Source organism: Phyllobates terribilis, unplaced genomic scaffold (assembly GCF_046119375.1).
Source record: "Phyllobates terribilis strain yellow unplaced genomic scaffold, ASM4611937v1 Scaffold_7__3_contigs__length_470593459, whole genome shotgun sequence".
NCBI lineage: Eukaryota > Metazoa > Chordata > Amphibia > Anura > Dendrobatidae > Phyllobates > Phyllobates terribilis.
Genome location: NW_027362767.1, coordinates 173,693,542 through 173,711,233, shown reverse-complemented (window position 1 = coordinate 173,711,233; position 17,692 = coordinate 173,693,542). Strand labels below are relative to the sequence as shown.

Here is a 17,692-nt window from a genome sequence, read left to right as displayed (position 1 = left end):
GAGCTTCAAGAGGTAGTCACTGGAAATGGTCTTCCAACAATCTTGAAGGAGTTCCCAGAGATGCTTAGCACTTGTTGGCCCTTTTGCCTTCACTCTGCGGTCCAACTCACCCCAAACCATCTCGATTGGGTTCAGGTCTGGTGACTGTGGAGGCCAGGTCATCTGGCGTAGCACCCCTTCACTCTCCTTCTTGGTCAAATAGCCATTACACAGCCTTGAGGTGTGTTTGGGGTCATTGTCCTGTTGAAAAATAAATGATGGTTCAACTAAACGCAAACCGGATGGAATAGCATGCCGCTGCAAGACGCTGTGGTAGCCATGCTGGTTCAGTAATGCCTTCAATTTTGAATAAATCCCCAACAGTGTCACCAGCAAAGCACCCCCACACCATCACACCTCCTCCTCCATGCTTCACGGTGGGAACCAGGCATGTTGAGTCCATCCGTTCACCTTTTCTGCGTCGCACAAAGACACGGTGGTTGGAACCAAAGATCTCAAATTTGGACTCATCAGACCAAAGCACAGATTTCCACTGGTCTAATGTCCATTCCTTGTGTTCTTTAGCCCAAACAAGTCTCTTCTGCTTGTTGCCTGTCCTTAGCAGTGGTTTCCTAGCAGCTATTTTACCATGAAGGCCTGCTGCACAAAGTCTCCTCTTAACAGTTGTTGTAGAGATGTGTCTGCTGCTAGAACTCTGTGTGGCATTGACCTGGTCTCTAATCTGAGCTGCTGTTAACCTGTGATTTCTGAGGCTGGTGACTCGGATTAACTTATCCTCAGAAGCAGAGGTGACTCTTGGTCTTCCTTTCCTGGGGCGGTCCTCATGTGAGCCAGTTTTTTTGTAGCGCTTGATGGTTTTTGCAACTGCACTTGAGGACACTTTCAAAGTTTGCCCAATTTTTCGCATTGACTGATCTTCATTTCTTAAAGTAATGATGGCCACTCGTTTTTCTTTACTTAGTTGCTTTTTTCTTTCCATAATACAAATTCTAACAGTCTATTCAGTAGGACTATCAGCTGTGTATCCACCTGACTTCTGCACAACACAACTGATGGTCCCAACCCCATTTATAAAGCAAGAAATCCCACTTATTAAACCTGACAGGGCACACCTGTGAAGTGAAAACCATTTCCGGTGACTACCTCTTGAAGCTCATCAAGAGAATGCCAAGAGTGTGCAAAGCAGTCATCAAAGCCAAAGGTGGCTACTTTGAAGAACCTAGAATATAAGACATATTTTCAGTTGTTTCACACTTTTTTGTTAAGTATATAATTCCACATGTGTTAATTCATAGTTTTGATGCCTTCAGTGTGAATGTACAATTTTCATAGTCATGAAAATACAGAAAAATCTTTAAGTGAGAAGGTGTGTCCAAACTTTTGGTCTGTACTGTACATCAAACAAATCCATAAGGCTCCTTTGTATGTTGTATGCCAAAAATGTCCAGTGAATTGGACCATACAGAGATTTAGGGACACAATACACACTAGATGAAAGTTGATCCAACCAGCTGATTTTTGATAAACATTTGATGTTTTTAATGAGATGCTCCCCATTGAAAACACATGAAACCTCAGCCAAGCTGAGCGTTCATGTCTATGTTGGGAGAGATGGCTGTTGGCGAAATGATCTTTTGGTCATCAGGTATTGTATCTGTATGGCCAGATATTTATTTCTTCAGAAAATTATCCTGATGTAGACCTCTGTAACTGCCAAAATTTATGGGAGAAGGAGCCATGGTAATCTGTTGGTTGTCCAGATAACGCAACCTCTTTAAAGCTTAATTGCCAATGTTTTAAGTGCAGGGAAAGGGCACATCAGCTTCTGTTCACACAAGAGTAAAAAAGGGTTTCTCAACAAGAAGAATGGGAAAAATTGCAGTGTAAAAAGAAGCAACGTTGAAAAACGTTATTAAAAATCATCTGCATGCTAGAAAGCTTGACGAAACCTTAGGTAATGTGAACAGAGCTTTAGCATTAGTCATACCATGCATTCTTCATCTTAACTTGCATTGTTAATCAGTTTTTCTTTTGTAAAAGTACATATACTGTAGGTTGAGAAACTCTAAAAGTTACACTGAAATGGACCAATAATGAAATCCCCATCAGCGCCATCATATTTTAAAGCCCTCCAATTAATGATGTTACCAACTTTCCCCTTTTTATTATGATAATAATCATTGACTTCCCGTGGGTTCAGCACTCTGTCCCACACATGGATATCTGTGATCTCTCCCACATCCAACTTTGGTTTACCACCTAGAAAAATTTGTCCTGGTCCTATAAAAATCCTTGGATCGATGTATTCAATTCCTCTTTTCTCAAATTCTTTCTTTTCAGTTATCTTTCCGTTGACCGAAAGCACCATCTTGGCATTAGGAGAATCCCAGCTCAGACAGATACTTCTTTTGGGTCTGGTGTCATCAGTTGGAAAATTAACATCCACTCTTTGTCCTTTCACCCAGATGAGGCCAGTGTTGGTATCAGGACCTCCACCAAGAATGATAAAGAAGTAGTCATGTCGGGCTTCACTCAGCATGCTGAACATGACGCTCTCAGTCATATTTGTGCAAGACCTTAGACAGACGGTGAACTTGGAAAATTCGCCTCCTTCATAAGTGAGTTCTGCAGGGAAATTGTAGTTCTTGGAGAAAATGAGTGACTTGCAAGCCATGTCTGTATAGGAACAAGTTAATCATCGTGGTTACTACAAGGCACAACATATCAGTAGTGTGACACTAAGATATTAGCTTTCCCTAAAGGGTAAGTTGTAGAGATGAGAAGAGCAAGCAAAATTCAAATTCGCCTGTTCACGCAGTTTTTCCTGGCAAATAAGATTTGCAGAGAAGTTATTCTCCCCGAATCTAATGTCCCTTACTGTGCTCTGGGGTCTCTCCAGACAGCAGAACCTAATAAACGTAAAAAAAAACGAATACTTATATTCACCTTAATGCTCACCTCTCCGGCTTCTCTGGTCCTCACCTTCCCCTGTCCGGTCCTCACCGCTTATTCCTATAACCACCACTTAGGTTGAAATCCCTCTCATGCTGGGCTGGTACTTCTGCCCCTGATGAGGCCCGTGAGGGTTCTTCACGAAAAGGCATGACCGGCACCGTGACCTTGTATGCGCAGAATGTGATGAGGGCCGGACGAGTGACGGTGTGGAGCAGAGGTGCCAGAGAGGTGAGCGGTAGGGTGAGTATAGGTATTTTTTAATTTTTTTTTCAACCTTTTTTTTTGGTTCTTTGCAGTTCATAAAAATGGTGTCCGGCAGCTGCCATTTTGCTGAATCCACATGGAAGTGAATTACAAAAAAATCCACATTTTGGTGAATGTGGATTTATGTAAAATTCGAGTAGAATTCAATTCCGCTGGAATATATAATTCGCTCATCTCTAGTAAGTTGCCATATGGATCACCCGGCTGCTCTGAGCTGTCGTCTATTCATGTTCCCTTTACTACACACCAACTACATTACTGGACCTTGTCTGACTACTTTCTTGACAACTGTAATTGTCCCACATGCCTGGATCTGCTTCGTTGCCGTTTCCTAACCATTGGCTTCATGGCTACGCCTCAGCCCTGGACCAGCATCTATCTATGGCTGACTTCCTTGCCAGCGTTCACACTGCTCCACCTCACTTCTCCCAGTTAATATATGTGCACGCTCTTGGTAACCAGATCTTCAATAATTTTTTTTGTTTGTTTTCACATCCGCTAACATTTTCCAGATAATGAAAATAACTATTCCCATCTTCAAAGCTGAATATTGTCAGATGGTCCTTTTAAAAACAATTACTTTTGCAATTTACTGTTTTTAAAATTTGCCGACGTTCATGAGATATTAACAGCTTTGTTTTGCTTACAGCTTGTTGCCCAGGAGACCGACCACCGCTGCTGTTTACCTTGTAAACGTGCTGAAGATGGCCGGGATTTGAAGGTTACAAGCACGCTCCAGCGATCCTGGTCATCTTCAAAACCGTGCTTACAAGCTCAATAGAAAAGAGCTTGTAAGCACAGAGCATGTTCTGCTGTCTAGCAACAGTGGTCTGTCTCCAGGGCAACGACCTGTAAACAAAAGTATTAATATCTCAAGAATGGCAGATAATTTTAATAAGCAGTAAATTGCAAAACTGTTTGTATTTACAAGCTCTATCCCATTTATAAAGATGGGAATAATCCTTTAACCCCTGGACTGACAGGTGGTACATAAATCCTGGTGCCAACAATCCTTAAAGGGATACATGAGATATTAGCAGTATGAACCAACACAAGATGGGTCTTTTCTTTATCCTACCTATCGGCCCGCTCTTTTCCATGCACACTAACGTAGTTTGGTGTACTTTTGCAGGAGTCGAACAGCAATGTAAACCTACCTGTCTGACCCAGGATGCCAGAAACACTTGCAAAACCGAGTAGAATGATCATCGTCTCCATTTCCTACGAACAAATATAAGTATAAGGTGATTTAATTGAACCAGTATCAGAATTTAAAGTGAACCTATTATCTCTGGGGAAAAAAAGTGTCTGATGATGAAATTATAAAACTTTTCTCAAATATATGTCATTACTAAATTAGATTATTTCTATCAGAATTACAGGGACACAGGTTTTACTTTCATTTTACGAGTGAGCTCAAAATCTGGTGAGATTCTCTTCTCTGAGAGAAACCAACTGAGAGAGGGGGGATCTAATCAGCATCTGAGTGTTAAATGGAGCCTTGTCCTCATATATAGCAAATTTGTCCTGTTTCACCATTTTATCATGTCACTGCTCTATAGAATATATAATATTTGAGTCGATTCACAGATGTTTATTATAAATTTGCCAAAAGCAAAGCTCATGGTGACATATTTCACCAATGCATCCCAATGTGCTGTGAGTCAACACAAAGCAGATCAGGTGGACATTTTTCTGACGTCCAGCCAGAAGCCTGAAATTTACTTCATGCAGAATATTGTTATTTGTTAGCTATATATTAAGATGTCCCCGTGTATTGCATAGTCTAGATAAACGAGGAGGATACAGCTGCTTCTAAAGGGTAAATCTACAAGATGAGGACATAGGTGCCACTAAAGGATTCATCTACTAGATCGGGAAATAACTTCTTAAAAATAGTATAATGGGGAGATATAGCTGCTCCTTAGGGATTTATCAAAGTCTCTCACTAAAAAACAGCCAACTGCAGACACACTGAGGAGATGTGACAGGTTTTAGCTTTGCAGCTGTTTCTATTGCTCTCCTGTTGCTCCATAATACACAGGGATACCTCTTACAATGTGTGGCGCCCCTGAGGGTTCGGTCGCCACAGAGGTACTGCATCTCACCCAGAGGTGTGGTACCTCACTCTCAGGTAAGGAAGGAGTACAGCCCGAGACCCTAACACCTGCATCCAACACTACACTACTCCAGACCAGCAGGATGGGCAAGATGTGTCGCTTCCCTGCTGAGCCCTGTGCCTGGCTGGAGTGGGGGGAACCAAAGTAGGGGGTACCATGTAGTGGGTGTGGGTGGAGGAAAAAGATCAGGGGAGCACTTGTTAGGAGTAGTATAAGGAGGGGAGCCATCTTGGGTGTGTAGAGAGTTCAGTCAGTCAGTCAGAGGAGGACAGAGAGAGGAGCAGGAGCTCTGTAGGAGCTCTGCTCAGGAGGAGGGCCTAGAGAGAGGCCCAAGACAGTCTGAGAGGAGAAGTAGAGGGAGCAGGAGCTCTGCTCAGGAGGAGGGCCTAGAGAGAGGCCCAGGACAGACTGAGGAGGAGAGGAGCAGGAGGAAGGCTCCAGGAACGTGAAAGGGATCCCAGGGGTACGGGCAGTGCTGGAGGCCACCCATACGCCCGAATCTGCCAGGCGGTGGAGGGATCGAACCGCAGAGGGGACCGGCCCCTAATCAGTGAGAATTACAAAGTTCAACTGGAAACCGGAGGCTTCTGTACTTTAAGGGTGCAGTTGCCACATCCGCACTCAAGTCGCCAAAAAGGTACCAACATAGGATCCAGGGAACTCCAGGTTGCCCAGAAAGATCCGAGGATACCGGCTTGGGACATTGTTTGGCGAGGCACAGGGCAAGAAGGGTGAGGGCCAGCGCAGGAAGACGGCTGAGAAGGGCATATAGAACGGGGTCCTGTCAGGCACTCTTGAAACACCTGGGAGTTTGCTGAACCCCTGCCTGGTGAACGCAGCGCGACGTGGCAGGTCGTAATCCGGAAAGTGCAACCTGAGGAACTTAACAACTGTGAGTAAACTCTGAGGACTGCACCCCACTGTCTCTGTGAAGTTATTGCTGCGGCATCACCCCCTGCACTACACAGCAACATCTTTAACATCTACACTGCCCTGGAGCTAAGCTCTACCTGTGGAGAGCTAAAACAACTCTGCTGCATTAACAACAGCTCCAGAGGACCTGCTCCGCAGCAGCGGCTCCCTTTAGCCGCATACCACAGGTGGCGTCACGAATAGTGTTGAGCGATACCTTCCGATATCGGGAAATATCGGATCGGATTGGATCGGACCGATACCGAAAAAGTATCGGATATCGCCGATTCCGATACCGGAAACCAATGCAAGTCAATGGGACATAAATATCGGAATTAAAATAAACCCTTTCTTTCCTTGTAGGTTATTTCTACATGAAGGAAAACAACTAAGAATAATGTAGAATGTATTGGGGGAGGTGGGGGAGACAATAAAGGCATAGAGGTTTAGCCCAGTCAAATGGAATAGCAGGAATTACTATTTTTTTATTATGTTCTGAGTTACGGAAATATTAACTATGTTAAGTATTTTTATATTTTGTCAGATATTTATGTTTCACTACTTCCATGCTCCTCACCTTCTTTTTTACTTCTCCCACACTTTCTCCTTCATCATCCTCAGCATCTTTTTCATCCACTTCTTCTTCACCTTCTTCTTCTTCACCTTCTTCGTATTATTCTTTTTTTTACATTCTTCATATTCTACTTCTTCATCTTCTTCATATTCTTCTTCTTCATCATATTCTTATTTGTGACAGGCATTCCTGTAGTTGTTATCTATAAAAGGTTGGACATTACACCTTTCGTTCTGCCCGTCACAAAAGATTTACAACAGGATTTGTCCGCGTTCAGTTTGGCCTGCAGCAGCAGGTCTTTTCCAGGGGCACCACGAGGAGGAACGGACTCACCCCCATACACTGCTTAGTCATCTTCTGCTTATAATTTAGATATTATCTTTTGCTCTGATTTTTAGTCTTATGCTTAATGTTCTTCCGCTTTTTGTTCTGCAGCTTCTTGTATTTCTGCTTCTTGGTTTTCTGTCTCTTGTTCTTCTGTATCTTGGTGCTTGTCTTCTCTTCTTTGTCTTCTTGGTCAACTTCTTCAGGGTCATCTTCTTGGTCTTCTTCGGGGTGGTCTTCAAGGTCGTCGTCTTCGGGGGTCCTCGTCTTCGGGGTCCTCGTCTTCTTCGGGTTGGTCTTCTGGGTCCTCGTCTTCGGGGTCCTCGTCTTCTTCGGGGTGGTCTTCAGGGTCCTCGTCTTCTTCGGGGTGGTCTTCAGGGTCCTCGTCTTCTTCGGGGTGGTCTTCAGGGTCCTCGTCTTCAGGGTCATTGTCTTCGGGGTCCTCGTCTTCTTAGGGTTGGTCTTCAGGGTCCTCGTCTTCAGGGTCCTCGTCAGGGAGATCCAGAGTGATTACCAAGAACCATTTCAAAAAGCTTGAACTTGGAAATGTAGCAGAAGGTACAAGAAAGCTGAGGAACTACCGAGGACCAGCTGACGGTACTGGAACCCGGATGGGTAGCAGAAGGTACAAGAGCCAATGGAACTACCGAGGACCAGCTGATGTTACTGGAACTCGGTTACTAAGCAGGAGGTACCTGTGCCAGAAAGCACTACCAAGGACCAGCAGACGTTGGTGGAACTTGGATACCGAGAAGGAGGCACCTAATCCAAAGGCACTGCCGAGAACCAGCTGACGGTACTGGAACCCGGATGGGTAGCAGAAGGTACCCATGTAAAAAAAAGTTCAAGGCCGCGAGGCGGCCGCAGTTACCAAAACCCACAGTCCTACAGGGGGTGCTTGTCCTATTGGCACTATGGAACCAGCCTTCATTGCCAGATCCCGCAGCCCACATAGGAGTCACCTAAACTGCAGGCACCATAGAGTCGGCTAACCCGACCGCAACACGACAGGACAACGCATTGGATGCAAAGTGACGTTGACACTACCCGGAAACAGCTGGCGTGCTGGAACCAGGCTGGGCAGGAGGGAGTACCCGTGCCAAAGACACTGCCGAGAACCAGCTGACGGTACTGGAACCCGGATGGGTAGCAGAAGATACAAGAGCAAATGGAACTACCGAGGACCAGCTGACGGTACTGGAACCCGGATGGGTAGCAGAAGGTACAAGAGCCAATGGAACTGCCGAGAACCAGCTGGCGGTGCTGGAGCCCAGGGTAAATACTAAAAACAGAGGAGCCAGAGGTGTATTTGGAGGAGGTTTTAAATCCGTAGTACAGTGGATGTGGACAAAGCAGGAGAATTTGCCGGACACACAGCTGGGGATCAGCTGACGTTACTGAACCCCAATAACACTGGAGCAAGCGTTGACTGTGCAGACGGCACTTCTGAGCAGCAACTAGCGGTATTGGAGCCCAGGGTAAATACTAAAAACGGAGGAGCCAGAGGTGTAATTGGAGCAAGTTTTAAATAAGTAGCACAGTGAATATGGACAGAGCAGGAGAAATTGCCGTGAACACAGCAGGGGAACAGCTGACGTTACCGAACCCCAATAACACCGCAGCAAGTGTTGACTGTGCAGACGGCACTTCCGAGCGCCAACTGGCGGTGCTGGAGCCCAGGGATAAGAATGAAAACAGAGGAGCCAGAGGTGTAATTGGAGCAACTTTAAAATGTGTAGTACAGTGGATGTGGACAAAGCAGGAGAAATTGCCGTCCGTACAGCAGGGGAACAGCTGACGTTACCGAACCCCAATAACACGGCAGCAAGTGTTGACTGTGCAGACAGCACTTCCGAGCGCCAACTGGCGGTGCTGGAGCCCAGGGATAAGAATAAAAATAGAGAGGAGCCAGAGGTGTAATTGGAGCAAGTTTTAAATAAGTAGCACAGTGAATATGGACAGAGCAGGAGAAATTGCCGTGAACACAGCAGGGGAACAGCTGACGTTACCGAACCCCAATAACACCGCAGCAAGTGTTGACTGTGCAGACGGCACTTCCGAGCGCCAACTGGCGGTGTTGGAGCCCAGGGATAAGAATGAAAACAGAGGAGCCAGAGGTGTAATTGGAGCAACTTTAAAATGTGTAGTACAGTGGATGTGGACAAAGCAGGAGAAATTGCCGTCCGCACAGCAGGGGAACAGCTGACGTTACTGAACCCCAATAACACGGCAGCAAGTGTTGACTGTGCAGATGGCACTTCCGTGCGCCAACTGGCGGTGTTGGAGCTCAGGGATAATACTGAAAACAGAGGAGCCAGAGGTGTAATTGGAGCAACTTTAAAATCTGTAGTAGTGAGAATGTGGACAGAGCAGGAGAAATTGCCGTCCGCACAGCAGGGGAACAGCTGACGTTACTGAACCCCAATAACATGGTAGCAAGTGTTGACTGTGCAGACGGCACTTCCGAGCGCCAACTGGCGGTGTTGGAGCTCAGGGATAATACTGAAAACAGAGGAGCCAGAGGTGTATTTGGAGGAGGTTTTAAATCAGTAGTACAGTGGATGTGGACAGAGCAGGAGAAATTGCCGTCCGCACAGCAGGGGAACAGCTGACGTTACTGAACCCCAATAACACGGCAGCAAGTGTTGACTGTGCAGACGGCACTTCCGAGCGCCAACTGGCGGTGTTGGAGCTCAGGGATAATACTGAAAACAGAGGAGCCAGAGGTGTAATTGGAGCAACTTTAAAATCTGTAGTAGTGAGAATGTGGACAGAGCAGAAGAAATTGCCGTCCGCACAGCAGGGGAACAGCTGACGTTACTGAACCCCAATAACATGGTAGCAAGTGTTGACTGTGCAGACGGCACTTCCGAGCGCCAACTGGCGGTGCTGGAGCCCAGGGATAAGAATGAAAACAGAGGAGCCAGAGGTGTAATTGGAGCAACTTTAAAATGTGTAGTACAGTGGATGTGGACAAAGCAGGAGAAATTGCCGTCTGTACAGCAGGGGAACAGCTGACGTTACCGAACCCCAATAACACGGCAGCAAGTGTTGACTGTGCAGACAGCACTTCCGAGCGCCAACTGGCGGTGCTGGAGCCCAGGGATAAGAATAAAAATAGAGAGGAGCCAGAGGTGTAATTGGAGCAAGTTTTAAATAAGTAGCACAGTGAATATGGACAGAGCAGGAGAAATTGCCGTGAACACAGCAGGGGAACAGCTGACGTTACCGAACCCCAATAACATGGCAGCAAGTGTTGACTGTGCAGACAGCACTTCCGAGCGCCAACTGGCGGTGCTGGAGCCCAGGGATAAGAATAAAAATAGAGAGGAGCCAGAGGTGTAATTGGAGCAAGTTTTAAATAAGTAGCACAGTGAATATGAACAGAGCAGGAGAAATTGCCGTGAACACAGCAGGGGAACAGCTGACGTTACCGAACCCCAATAACACCGCAGCAAGTGTTGACTGTGCAGACGGCACTTCCGAGCGCCAACTGGCGGTGTTGGAGCCCAGGGATAAGAATGAAAACAGAGGAGCCAGAGTTGTAATTGGAGCAACTTTAAAATGTGTAGTACAGTGGATGTGGACAAAGCAGGAGAAATTGCCGTCCGCACAGCAGGGGAACAGCTGACGTTACTGAACCCCAATAACACGGCAGCAAGTGTTGACTGTGCAGATGGCACTTCCGTGCGCCAACTGGCGGTGTTGGAGCTCAGGGATAATACTGAAAACAGAGGAGCCAGAGGTGTATTTGGAGGAGGTTTTAAATCAGTAGTACAGTGGATGTGGACAGAGCAGGAGAAATTGCCGTCCGCACAGCAGGGGAACAGCTGACGTTACTGAACCCCAATAACACGGCAGCAAGTGTTGACTGTGCAGACGGCACTTCCGAGCGCCAACTGGCGGTGTTGGAGCTCAGGGATTACAGTTCAGGTGGTAGAAACATGAACAGAACAGGAGACCTGGATACTGTTGCCAACCAATTATTTATTCTGGAAGAGGACTGGCAAATTCATGAGAGATCCAGGCCTTGTTCATTTTGAGAAAAGTAAGCCTGTCAACGTTATCGGAGGATAGTCGCATGCGACGGTCTGTTAGTACACCACCTGCGGCACTAAAGACGTGTTCCGATAATACACTAGCAGCAGGGCAAGCTAGCACCTCCAGTGCATACTGACTAAGCTCTGGCCATGTATCCAGCTTACAGACCCAAAACTTGAAGGGAGAAGAGCCGTCTGGGAGTACACTAAGAGGGCAAGACATGTAGTCTGTCACCATCTGACGGAAACGTTGCCTCCTGCTGACTGGAGCCGTCTGTGATGGTGTAGACATTTGTGGCGGCGGGGACACAAAACTTTGCCACATTTCGGCCATACTGGTCTTGCCTTGTGCTGAGGCGCTGCTTCTGCTCCCTCTTTGTGCAGAGCTTCCTCCACTGCCTCGACGCACTGAGCTGCTTTGTAAAGCACTAGCAGCACTGCTCTCGGTTGGAATGGAGAACATGATGGAATGCACCAGTGCGTCTTGGTACTCCCGCATTTTACGCTCCCGGTTCAACGGTGTTATGAGGCTTTGTAAGTTTTCCCGGTAGCGAGGATCTAGGAGGGTGGACACCCAATAATCAGCCGTGTTGAGAATGTGGGCGATGCGGCGGTCGTTTCTCAGGCACTGCAGCATGAAATCAACCATGTGCTGCAGACTGCCAACTGGCCAAGAAACGCTGTCCCCTGCTTGAGGCGTGATCTCTGCATCACCCCACCCTCGCTCTAGATACTGACTACTAGAGCATTGTGTACCTCCCTCCTCTGGACAGATGTCTTCCTCATCCATTGACTCCTCCTCATCCTCCTCACAAAGTGTCCCCTGCCTAGGCCTTTGTGAGGAACCACGTTGCGCAGACTGTAGAGAAGCAGATGGCATTTGTGACTCCTCATCCTCCACCTCTTCCAAAACCTCGTCCCTTAGTGCTTGCAGTGTTTTTTCAAGCAGGCAGATAAGGGGGATAGTCATGCTGACTAGTGCATCATCTGCACTCGCCATCCGCGTGGAATAATCGAAGGCACGCAAAACGTGGCAAATGTCCTTCATAGAGGCCCACTCAGTGGTGGTGAAGTGTGAACGGCGCGCACTGCGACTTGTTTGCGCCTGCTGCAGCTGGTACTCCATTACTGCTGCCTGCTGCTCACACAACCTCTCCAACATATGTAACGTTGAATTCCACCTGGTGGGTAGGTAACATATGATGCGATGTTCCGGAAGACATAATCGGCGCTGCAGAGCTGCAATGCGTGATCTTGCATTGCTGGAACGCCGCAAGTGAGCGCACTCTATGCGGACCTTGTGAAGCAGTGCATCAAGATCCGGATAGTCCCTCAAAAAACTCTGCACGACCAAGTTGAGCACATGTGCCAGACATGGGATGTGAGTGAGGTTGCCTAGGCCCAGAGCTGCCACCAGATTTCGGCCATTGTCACACACTACCATGCCTGGCTGGAGATTCGCTGGCACAAACCACACGTCACTCTGCTGCTTGATGGCATTCCAGAGCTCCTGCGCTGTGTGGCTTCGATTCCCCAAAGAAATTAATTTTAATACGGCCTGTTGACGTTTGGCCACGGCTGTGCTCATATCGGTCATCATAACAGGTAACCGTTCACGGGTCGATGTGGAGGTAGACCGTGACGGCTCCTGCAGCGCTGATTCAGAGGAACTGGAGTATAAGGAGGAGTCAATGTGTACAGACTGGATTCCTGCAATCCTTGGAGTTGGCAGAACACGTACAGCGCCACTCTCAAGATCTGTACCCGGCTCCACAACATTTACCCAATGGGCAGTGAGGGAAAGGTATCGTCCCTGTCCATGCTTACTGGTCCACGCATCAGTGGTCAGGTGGACCTTGCTACTGACGGCGTTTTGTAGCGCATGTTTAATTTTTCCCTCCACATGATGTTGCAGGGCAGGGACGGCTTGCCTGCTGAAATAAAAGCGGCTGGGCACGTTGTATTGTGGGACTGCCAATGCCATAAAGTTACGGAATGTGTCAGTCTCCACCAGCCTGAATGATAGCATTTCAAGGGCCAGTAGTTTAGCAATGCCAGCATTCAGAGCCTGTGCTCGGGGGTGGTTTGCCGAGTATGGGCGCCTTTTCTCCCATGCCTGTGCTAACGATGGCTGTAGACTGGCCTGGGAGTGTGAGGATGACTGGGAAAGTGGTGCTGTGGGTGGAATTACACTGTGTCTCTGTACAACAGTGCCAGAGATTCTTCCATGGCGATCCTGTGAGGAAGCCGAACCAGCTGTGTGTGAGCTGGAGGAAGAGGCTACAACACGAGCTGAAGAGGTGGTAGGTGGCGCTGTAGGTTGGCCTAGGTCTTCAGTGTGTTTGTGTAACTCCACCACGTGCTTGGTCCGCACATGTTTCCACATATTTGTGGTATTGAGGTTGCTGACACTTTTCCCTCTTTTCACCTTCTGATTACACAGCTTGCATTTGACAAAGCAAATGTCATCTGCAACTGTGTCAAAAAAGGACCAGGCACTGCAAGTCTTGGGAGCGCCCGCTTTGGATTTTGGAAGAGCCATGCTCCTAATGGGTGCCGAAGTGGAGGCTACAGGCAACCAAGTCTGCCCCCTCCCTCTCCCTCCTTTTTGGGCCGTTCGGGGAATCTCTTCCTCAGAGCTGCTCCCACCACCTTCCTGTCCCTCACGCCATGATGGGTCAAGGACCTCATCATCTACACCACCCTCTTCAAACAACTGCTTCTCCTGGGTAGTCTCGACAGCACAGTACGCACCAGAAAGTGGCACCTGAGTCTCATCATCAGATGCGTACTGAGGTGTGCTGCTGACCATAGGCACTGGCCCACCCGCCTCTTCAGATTCAGAGAGACAAAACGGTTGCGCATCACTGCATACTACCTCTTCTTCAAATTCTCGAATTCTGCTTGGCTGGCCCCCTCTTTCCAAGCCAAGAGATTCAGAGAACAGAAGTAGAGATGGCTCCTGTCCAGGGCTCTCTGACTGCCTGGGCAATTTGGCAGGTGGTGAAGAGACAGATGGGTGCTCTTCAGTGCTCAGGACCTGAGAGGATCTGGAACTAATTGAAGTCGATGCGTTAGCTGGCATCCATCCGACAACGGCTTCAATTTGGTCCTCGCGCAGCAGTGGGGTACGGCTAGCTCCTACAAAGCTGCGCATAAAGGACTGTTCCCTGGTAAAACTGGGGGATGCTGAGTCACTGGTGCCCGCAGCAGGCACAGAATCCCCACGTCCTCTCCCTGCAGGCACAGAATCCTCACGTCCTCTCCCTGCAGAAACTCCACGCCCACGCCCACGACCACATGCCTTACTCCCTGCCTTCTTCATCTTGGTAGACTGATAAAGATAGGCAGAAAAGTACTAAGGGCTTAGTGTGCTTATTCCTGAACAGCTGCTAACAGGTATAAGAAACACTAATTTTATAAAGTGTGGACTAGACTTTAATATGAGCTAATGTGGCCTACACAACTGTAAAGTGGAGTGTTTGGTGAACTTTATTTAGGTTTTTTTTTGTCACAAAAAGACACTGGATGTGCCTAAAGATGTAATAACGATAGTATCACAAACTTTTTGTAGCTATTACAATGTAGGAAGGTAACCTACAATGCAATAGATGAGGCTGCAAAAAATAGGCTAATACTAATCTGGCTGGGGCTGCAGGGCCCAAGGCTGCAGAAAGGCTCCTCTAACTACTCCTATATAGTGTGTTTGGAATCAATTTAGCTGAATACGGATGGAACCACCACACTAATAGGAGATATCAGGAAAAATTATGAATTGGCAATAAAGGACAATGTATGAGGCAGTGACACACACTGAGTGCACTACAACCAGACGTGGTTGAAGCACACACTACAGGGTGAGCTGCACTCACACACCAGACCTTGCAGACAGCGGTGAACAGTACAGATGCAGAGCACTGTGCACTAGCGCTGCAAGACGGAAAAAAAATTCTCTATCTACTCCTATATAGTGTGTTTGGAACCAATTTAGCTGAATACAGATGGAACCACCACACTAATAGGAGATATCAGGAAAAATTATGAATTGGCAAAAAACGACAATGTATGAGGCAGTGACACACACTGAGTGCACTACAACCAGACGTGGTTGAAGCACACACTACAGGGTGAGCTGCACTCACACACCAGACCTTGCAGACAGCGGTGAACAGTACAGATGCAGAGCACTGTGCACTAGTGCTGCAAGACGGAAAAAAATGTCTCTATCTACTCCTATATAGTGTGTTTGGAACCAATTTAGCTGAATACAGATGGAACCACCACACTAATAGGAGATATCAGGAAAAATTATGAATTGGCACAAAAGGACAATGTATGAGGCAGTGACACACACTGAGTGCACTACAACCAGACTTGGCTGAAGCACACACTACAGGGTGAGCTGCACTCACACACAGACCTTGCAGACAGCGGTGAACAGCACAGGGAACTGTGCACTAGCACTGCAAGGCACAGTGATTTAGAAAGTAGCTTGGGTAAAGCAGTATAGAGCAAATAGGTAGCTAAAACTGTCCCTCAGAACAACAGCGTCCTATCCCTAACTGAATTCACAGCAGAGTGAGCTCAAAATGGCGGCGGTGGCTTTTATAGTGCATCATGACATCATTTCAGCAGCCAATCACAGCCATGCCATTAGTTAAGATGCCTACATGCCTAACAGGATGTGCCCACACTTCTTAGGATCCTCATTGGCCGAATAAAATGAAAATGTCTCATTGCATTATGGGAACTTCCGATTCCGGTATACGATATTGCAAAAGTATCGGAATTAAGTATCGGAATTCCGATACCGCGAATATCGGCCGATACCCGATATTTCAGTATCGGAATGCTCAACACTAGTCACGAACTGTATATAAAAACTATAAATCCCCTTTTCTCAATATTCCCTTTTATTGACCGCCCTGGGTCACGGACCGGGTCACCGCCACTGTGACATCTCCCAGCATCGACCGGCCCGGCACCGAGTACCCCACGGCCCAGGGGGCGCATCATCCATGTAGTGGGTGTGGGTGGAGGAAAAAGATCAGGGGAGCACTTGTTAGGAGTAGTATAAGGAGGGGAGCCATCTTGGGTGTGTAGAGAGTTCAGTCAGTCAGTCAGAGGAGGACAGAGAGAGGAGCAGGAGCTCTGTAGGAGCTCTGCTCAGGAGGAGGGCCTAGAGAGAGGCCCAAGACAGTCTGAGAGGAGAAGTAGAGGGAGCAGGAGCTCTGCTCAGGAGGAGGGCCTAGAGAGAGGCCCAGGACAGACTGAGGAGGAGAGGAGCAGGAGGAAGGCTCCAGGAACGTGAAAGGGATCCCAGGGGTACGGGCAGTGCTGGAGGCCACCCATACGCCCGAATCTGCCAGGCGGTGGAGGGATCGAACCGCAGAGGGGACCGGCCCCTAATCAGTGAGAATTACAAAGTTCAACTGGAAACCGGAGGCTTCTGTACTTTAAGGGTGCAGTTGCCACATCCGCACTCAAGTCGCCAAAAAGGTACCAACATAGGATCCAGGGAACTCCAGGTTGCCCAGAAAGATCCGAGGATACCGGCTTGGGACATTGTTTGGCGAGGCACAGGGCAAGAAGGGTGAGGGCCAGCGCAGGAAGACGGCTGAGAAGGGCATATAGAACGGGGTCCTGTCAGGCACTCTTGAAACACCTGGGAGTTTGCTGAACCCCTGCCTGGTGAACGCAGCGCGACGTGGCAGGTCGTAATCCGGAAAGTGCAACCTGAGGAACTTAACAACTGTGAGTAAACTCTGAGGACTGCACCCCACTGTCTCTGTGAAGTTATTGCTGCGGCATCACCCCCTGCACTACACAGCAACATCTTTAACATCTACACTGCCCTGGAGCTAAGCTCTACCTGTGGAGAGCTAAAACAACTCTGCTGCATTAACAACAGCTCCAGAGGACCTGCTCCGCAGCAGCGGCTCCCTTTAGCCGCATACCACAGGTGGCGTCACGAATAGTGTTGAGCGATACCTTCCGATATCGGGAAATATCGGATCGGATTGGATCGGACCGATACCGAAAAAGTATCGGATATCGCCGATTCCGATACCGGAAACCAATGCAAGTCAATGGGACATAAATATCGGAATTAAAATAAACCCTTTCTTTCCTTGTAGGTTATTTCTACATGAAGGAAAACAACTAAGAATAATGTAGAATGTATTGGGGGAGGTGGGGGAGACAATAAAGGCATAGAGGTTTAGCCCAGTCAAATGGAATAGCAGGAATTACTATTTTTTTATTATGTTCTGAGTTACGGAAATATTAACTATGTTAAGTATTTTTATATTTTGTCAGATATTTATGTTTCACTACTTCCATGCTCCTCACCTTCTTTTTTACTTCTCCCACACTTTCTCCTTCATCATCCTCAGCATCTTTTTCATCCACTTCTTCTTCACCTTCTTCTTCTTCACCTTCTTCGTATTATTCTTTTTTTTACATTCTTCATATTCTACTTCTTCATCTTCTTCATATTCTTC

At 47.5% G+C, this 17,692-nt stretch overlaps 1 protein-coding gene across 2 annotated transcripts in view; it reads right to left on the bottom strand.

Annotated features, from left to right (window-relative positions):
- Positions 1–1,332: 1,332 nt before the first annotated feature.
- The window catches only part of LOC141153035 (C-reactive protein-like), a 39,354-nt gene continuing 22,994 nt past the window's right edge, over positions 1,333–17,692 (bottom strand). Inside the window, exons 1-3 of one of the 2 annotated variants that reach the window (XM_073637710.1) lie at positions 6,829–7,157; positions 4,377–4,440; positions 1,333–2,676 (exon numbers count right to left, since the gene is read on the bottom strand). In XM_073637710.1, the coding sequence (XP_073493811.1) occupies positions 2,066–2,676; positions 4,377–4,437 (672 nt within the window). In that variant the 5' untranslated portion in view covers positions 4,438–4,440; positions 6,829–7,157 and the 3' untranslated portion in view covers positions 1,333–2,065. Of the gene's footprint in view, positions 2,677–4,376; positions 4,441–6,828; positions 7,158–17,692 lie in introns of those variants that run through there. The other variant, XM_073637709.1, reaches the window with a different exon arrangement.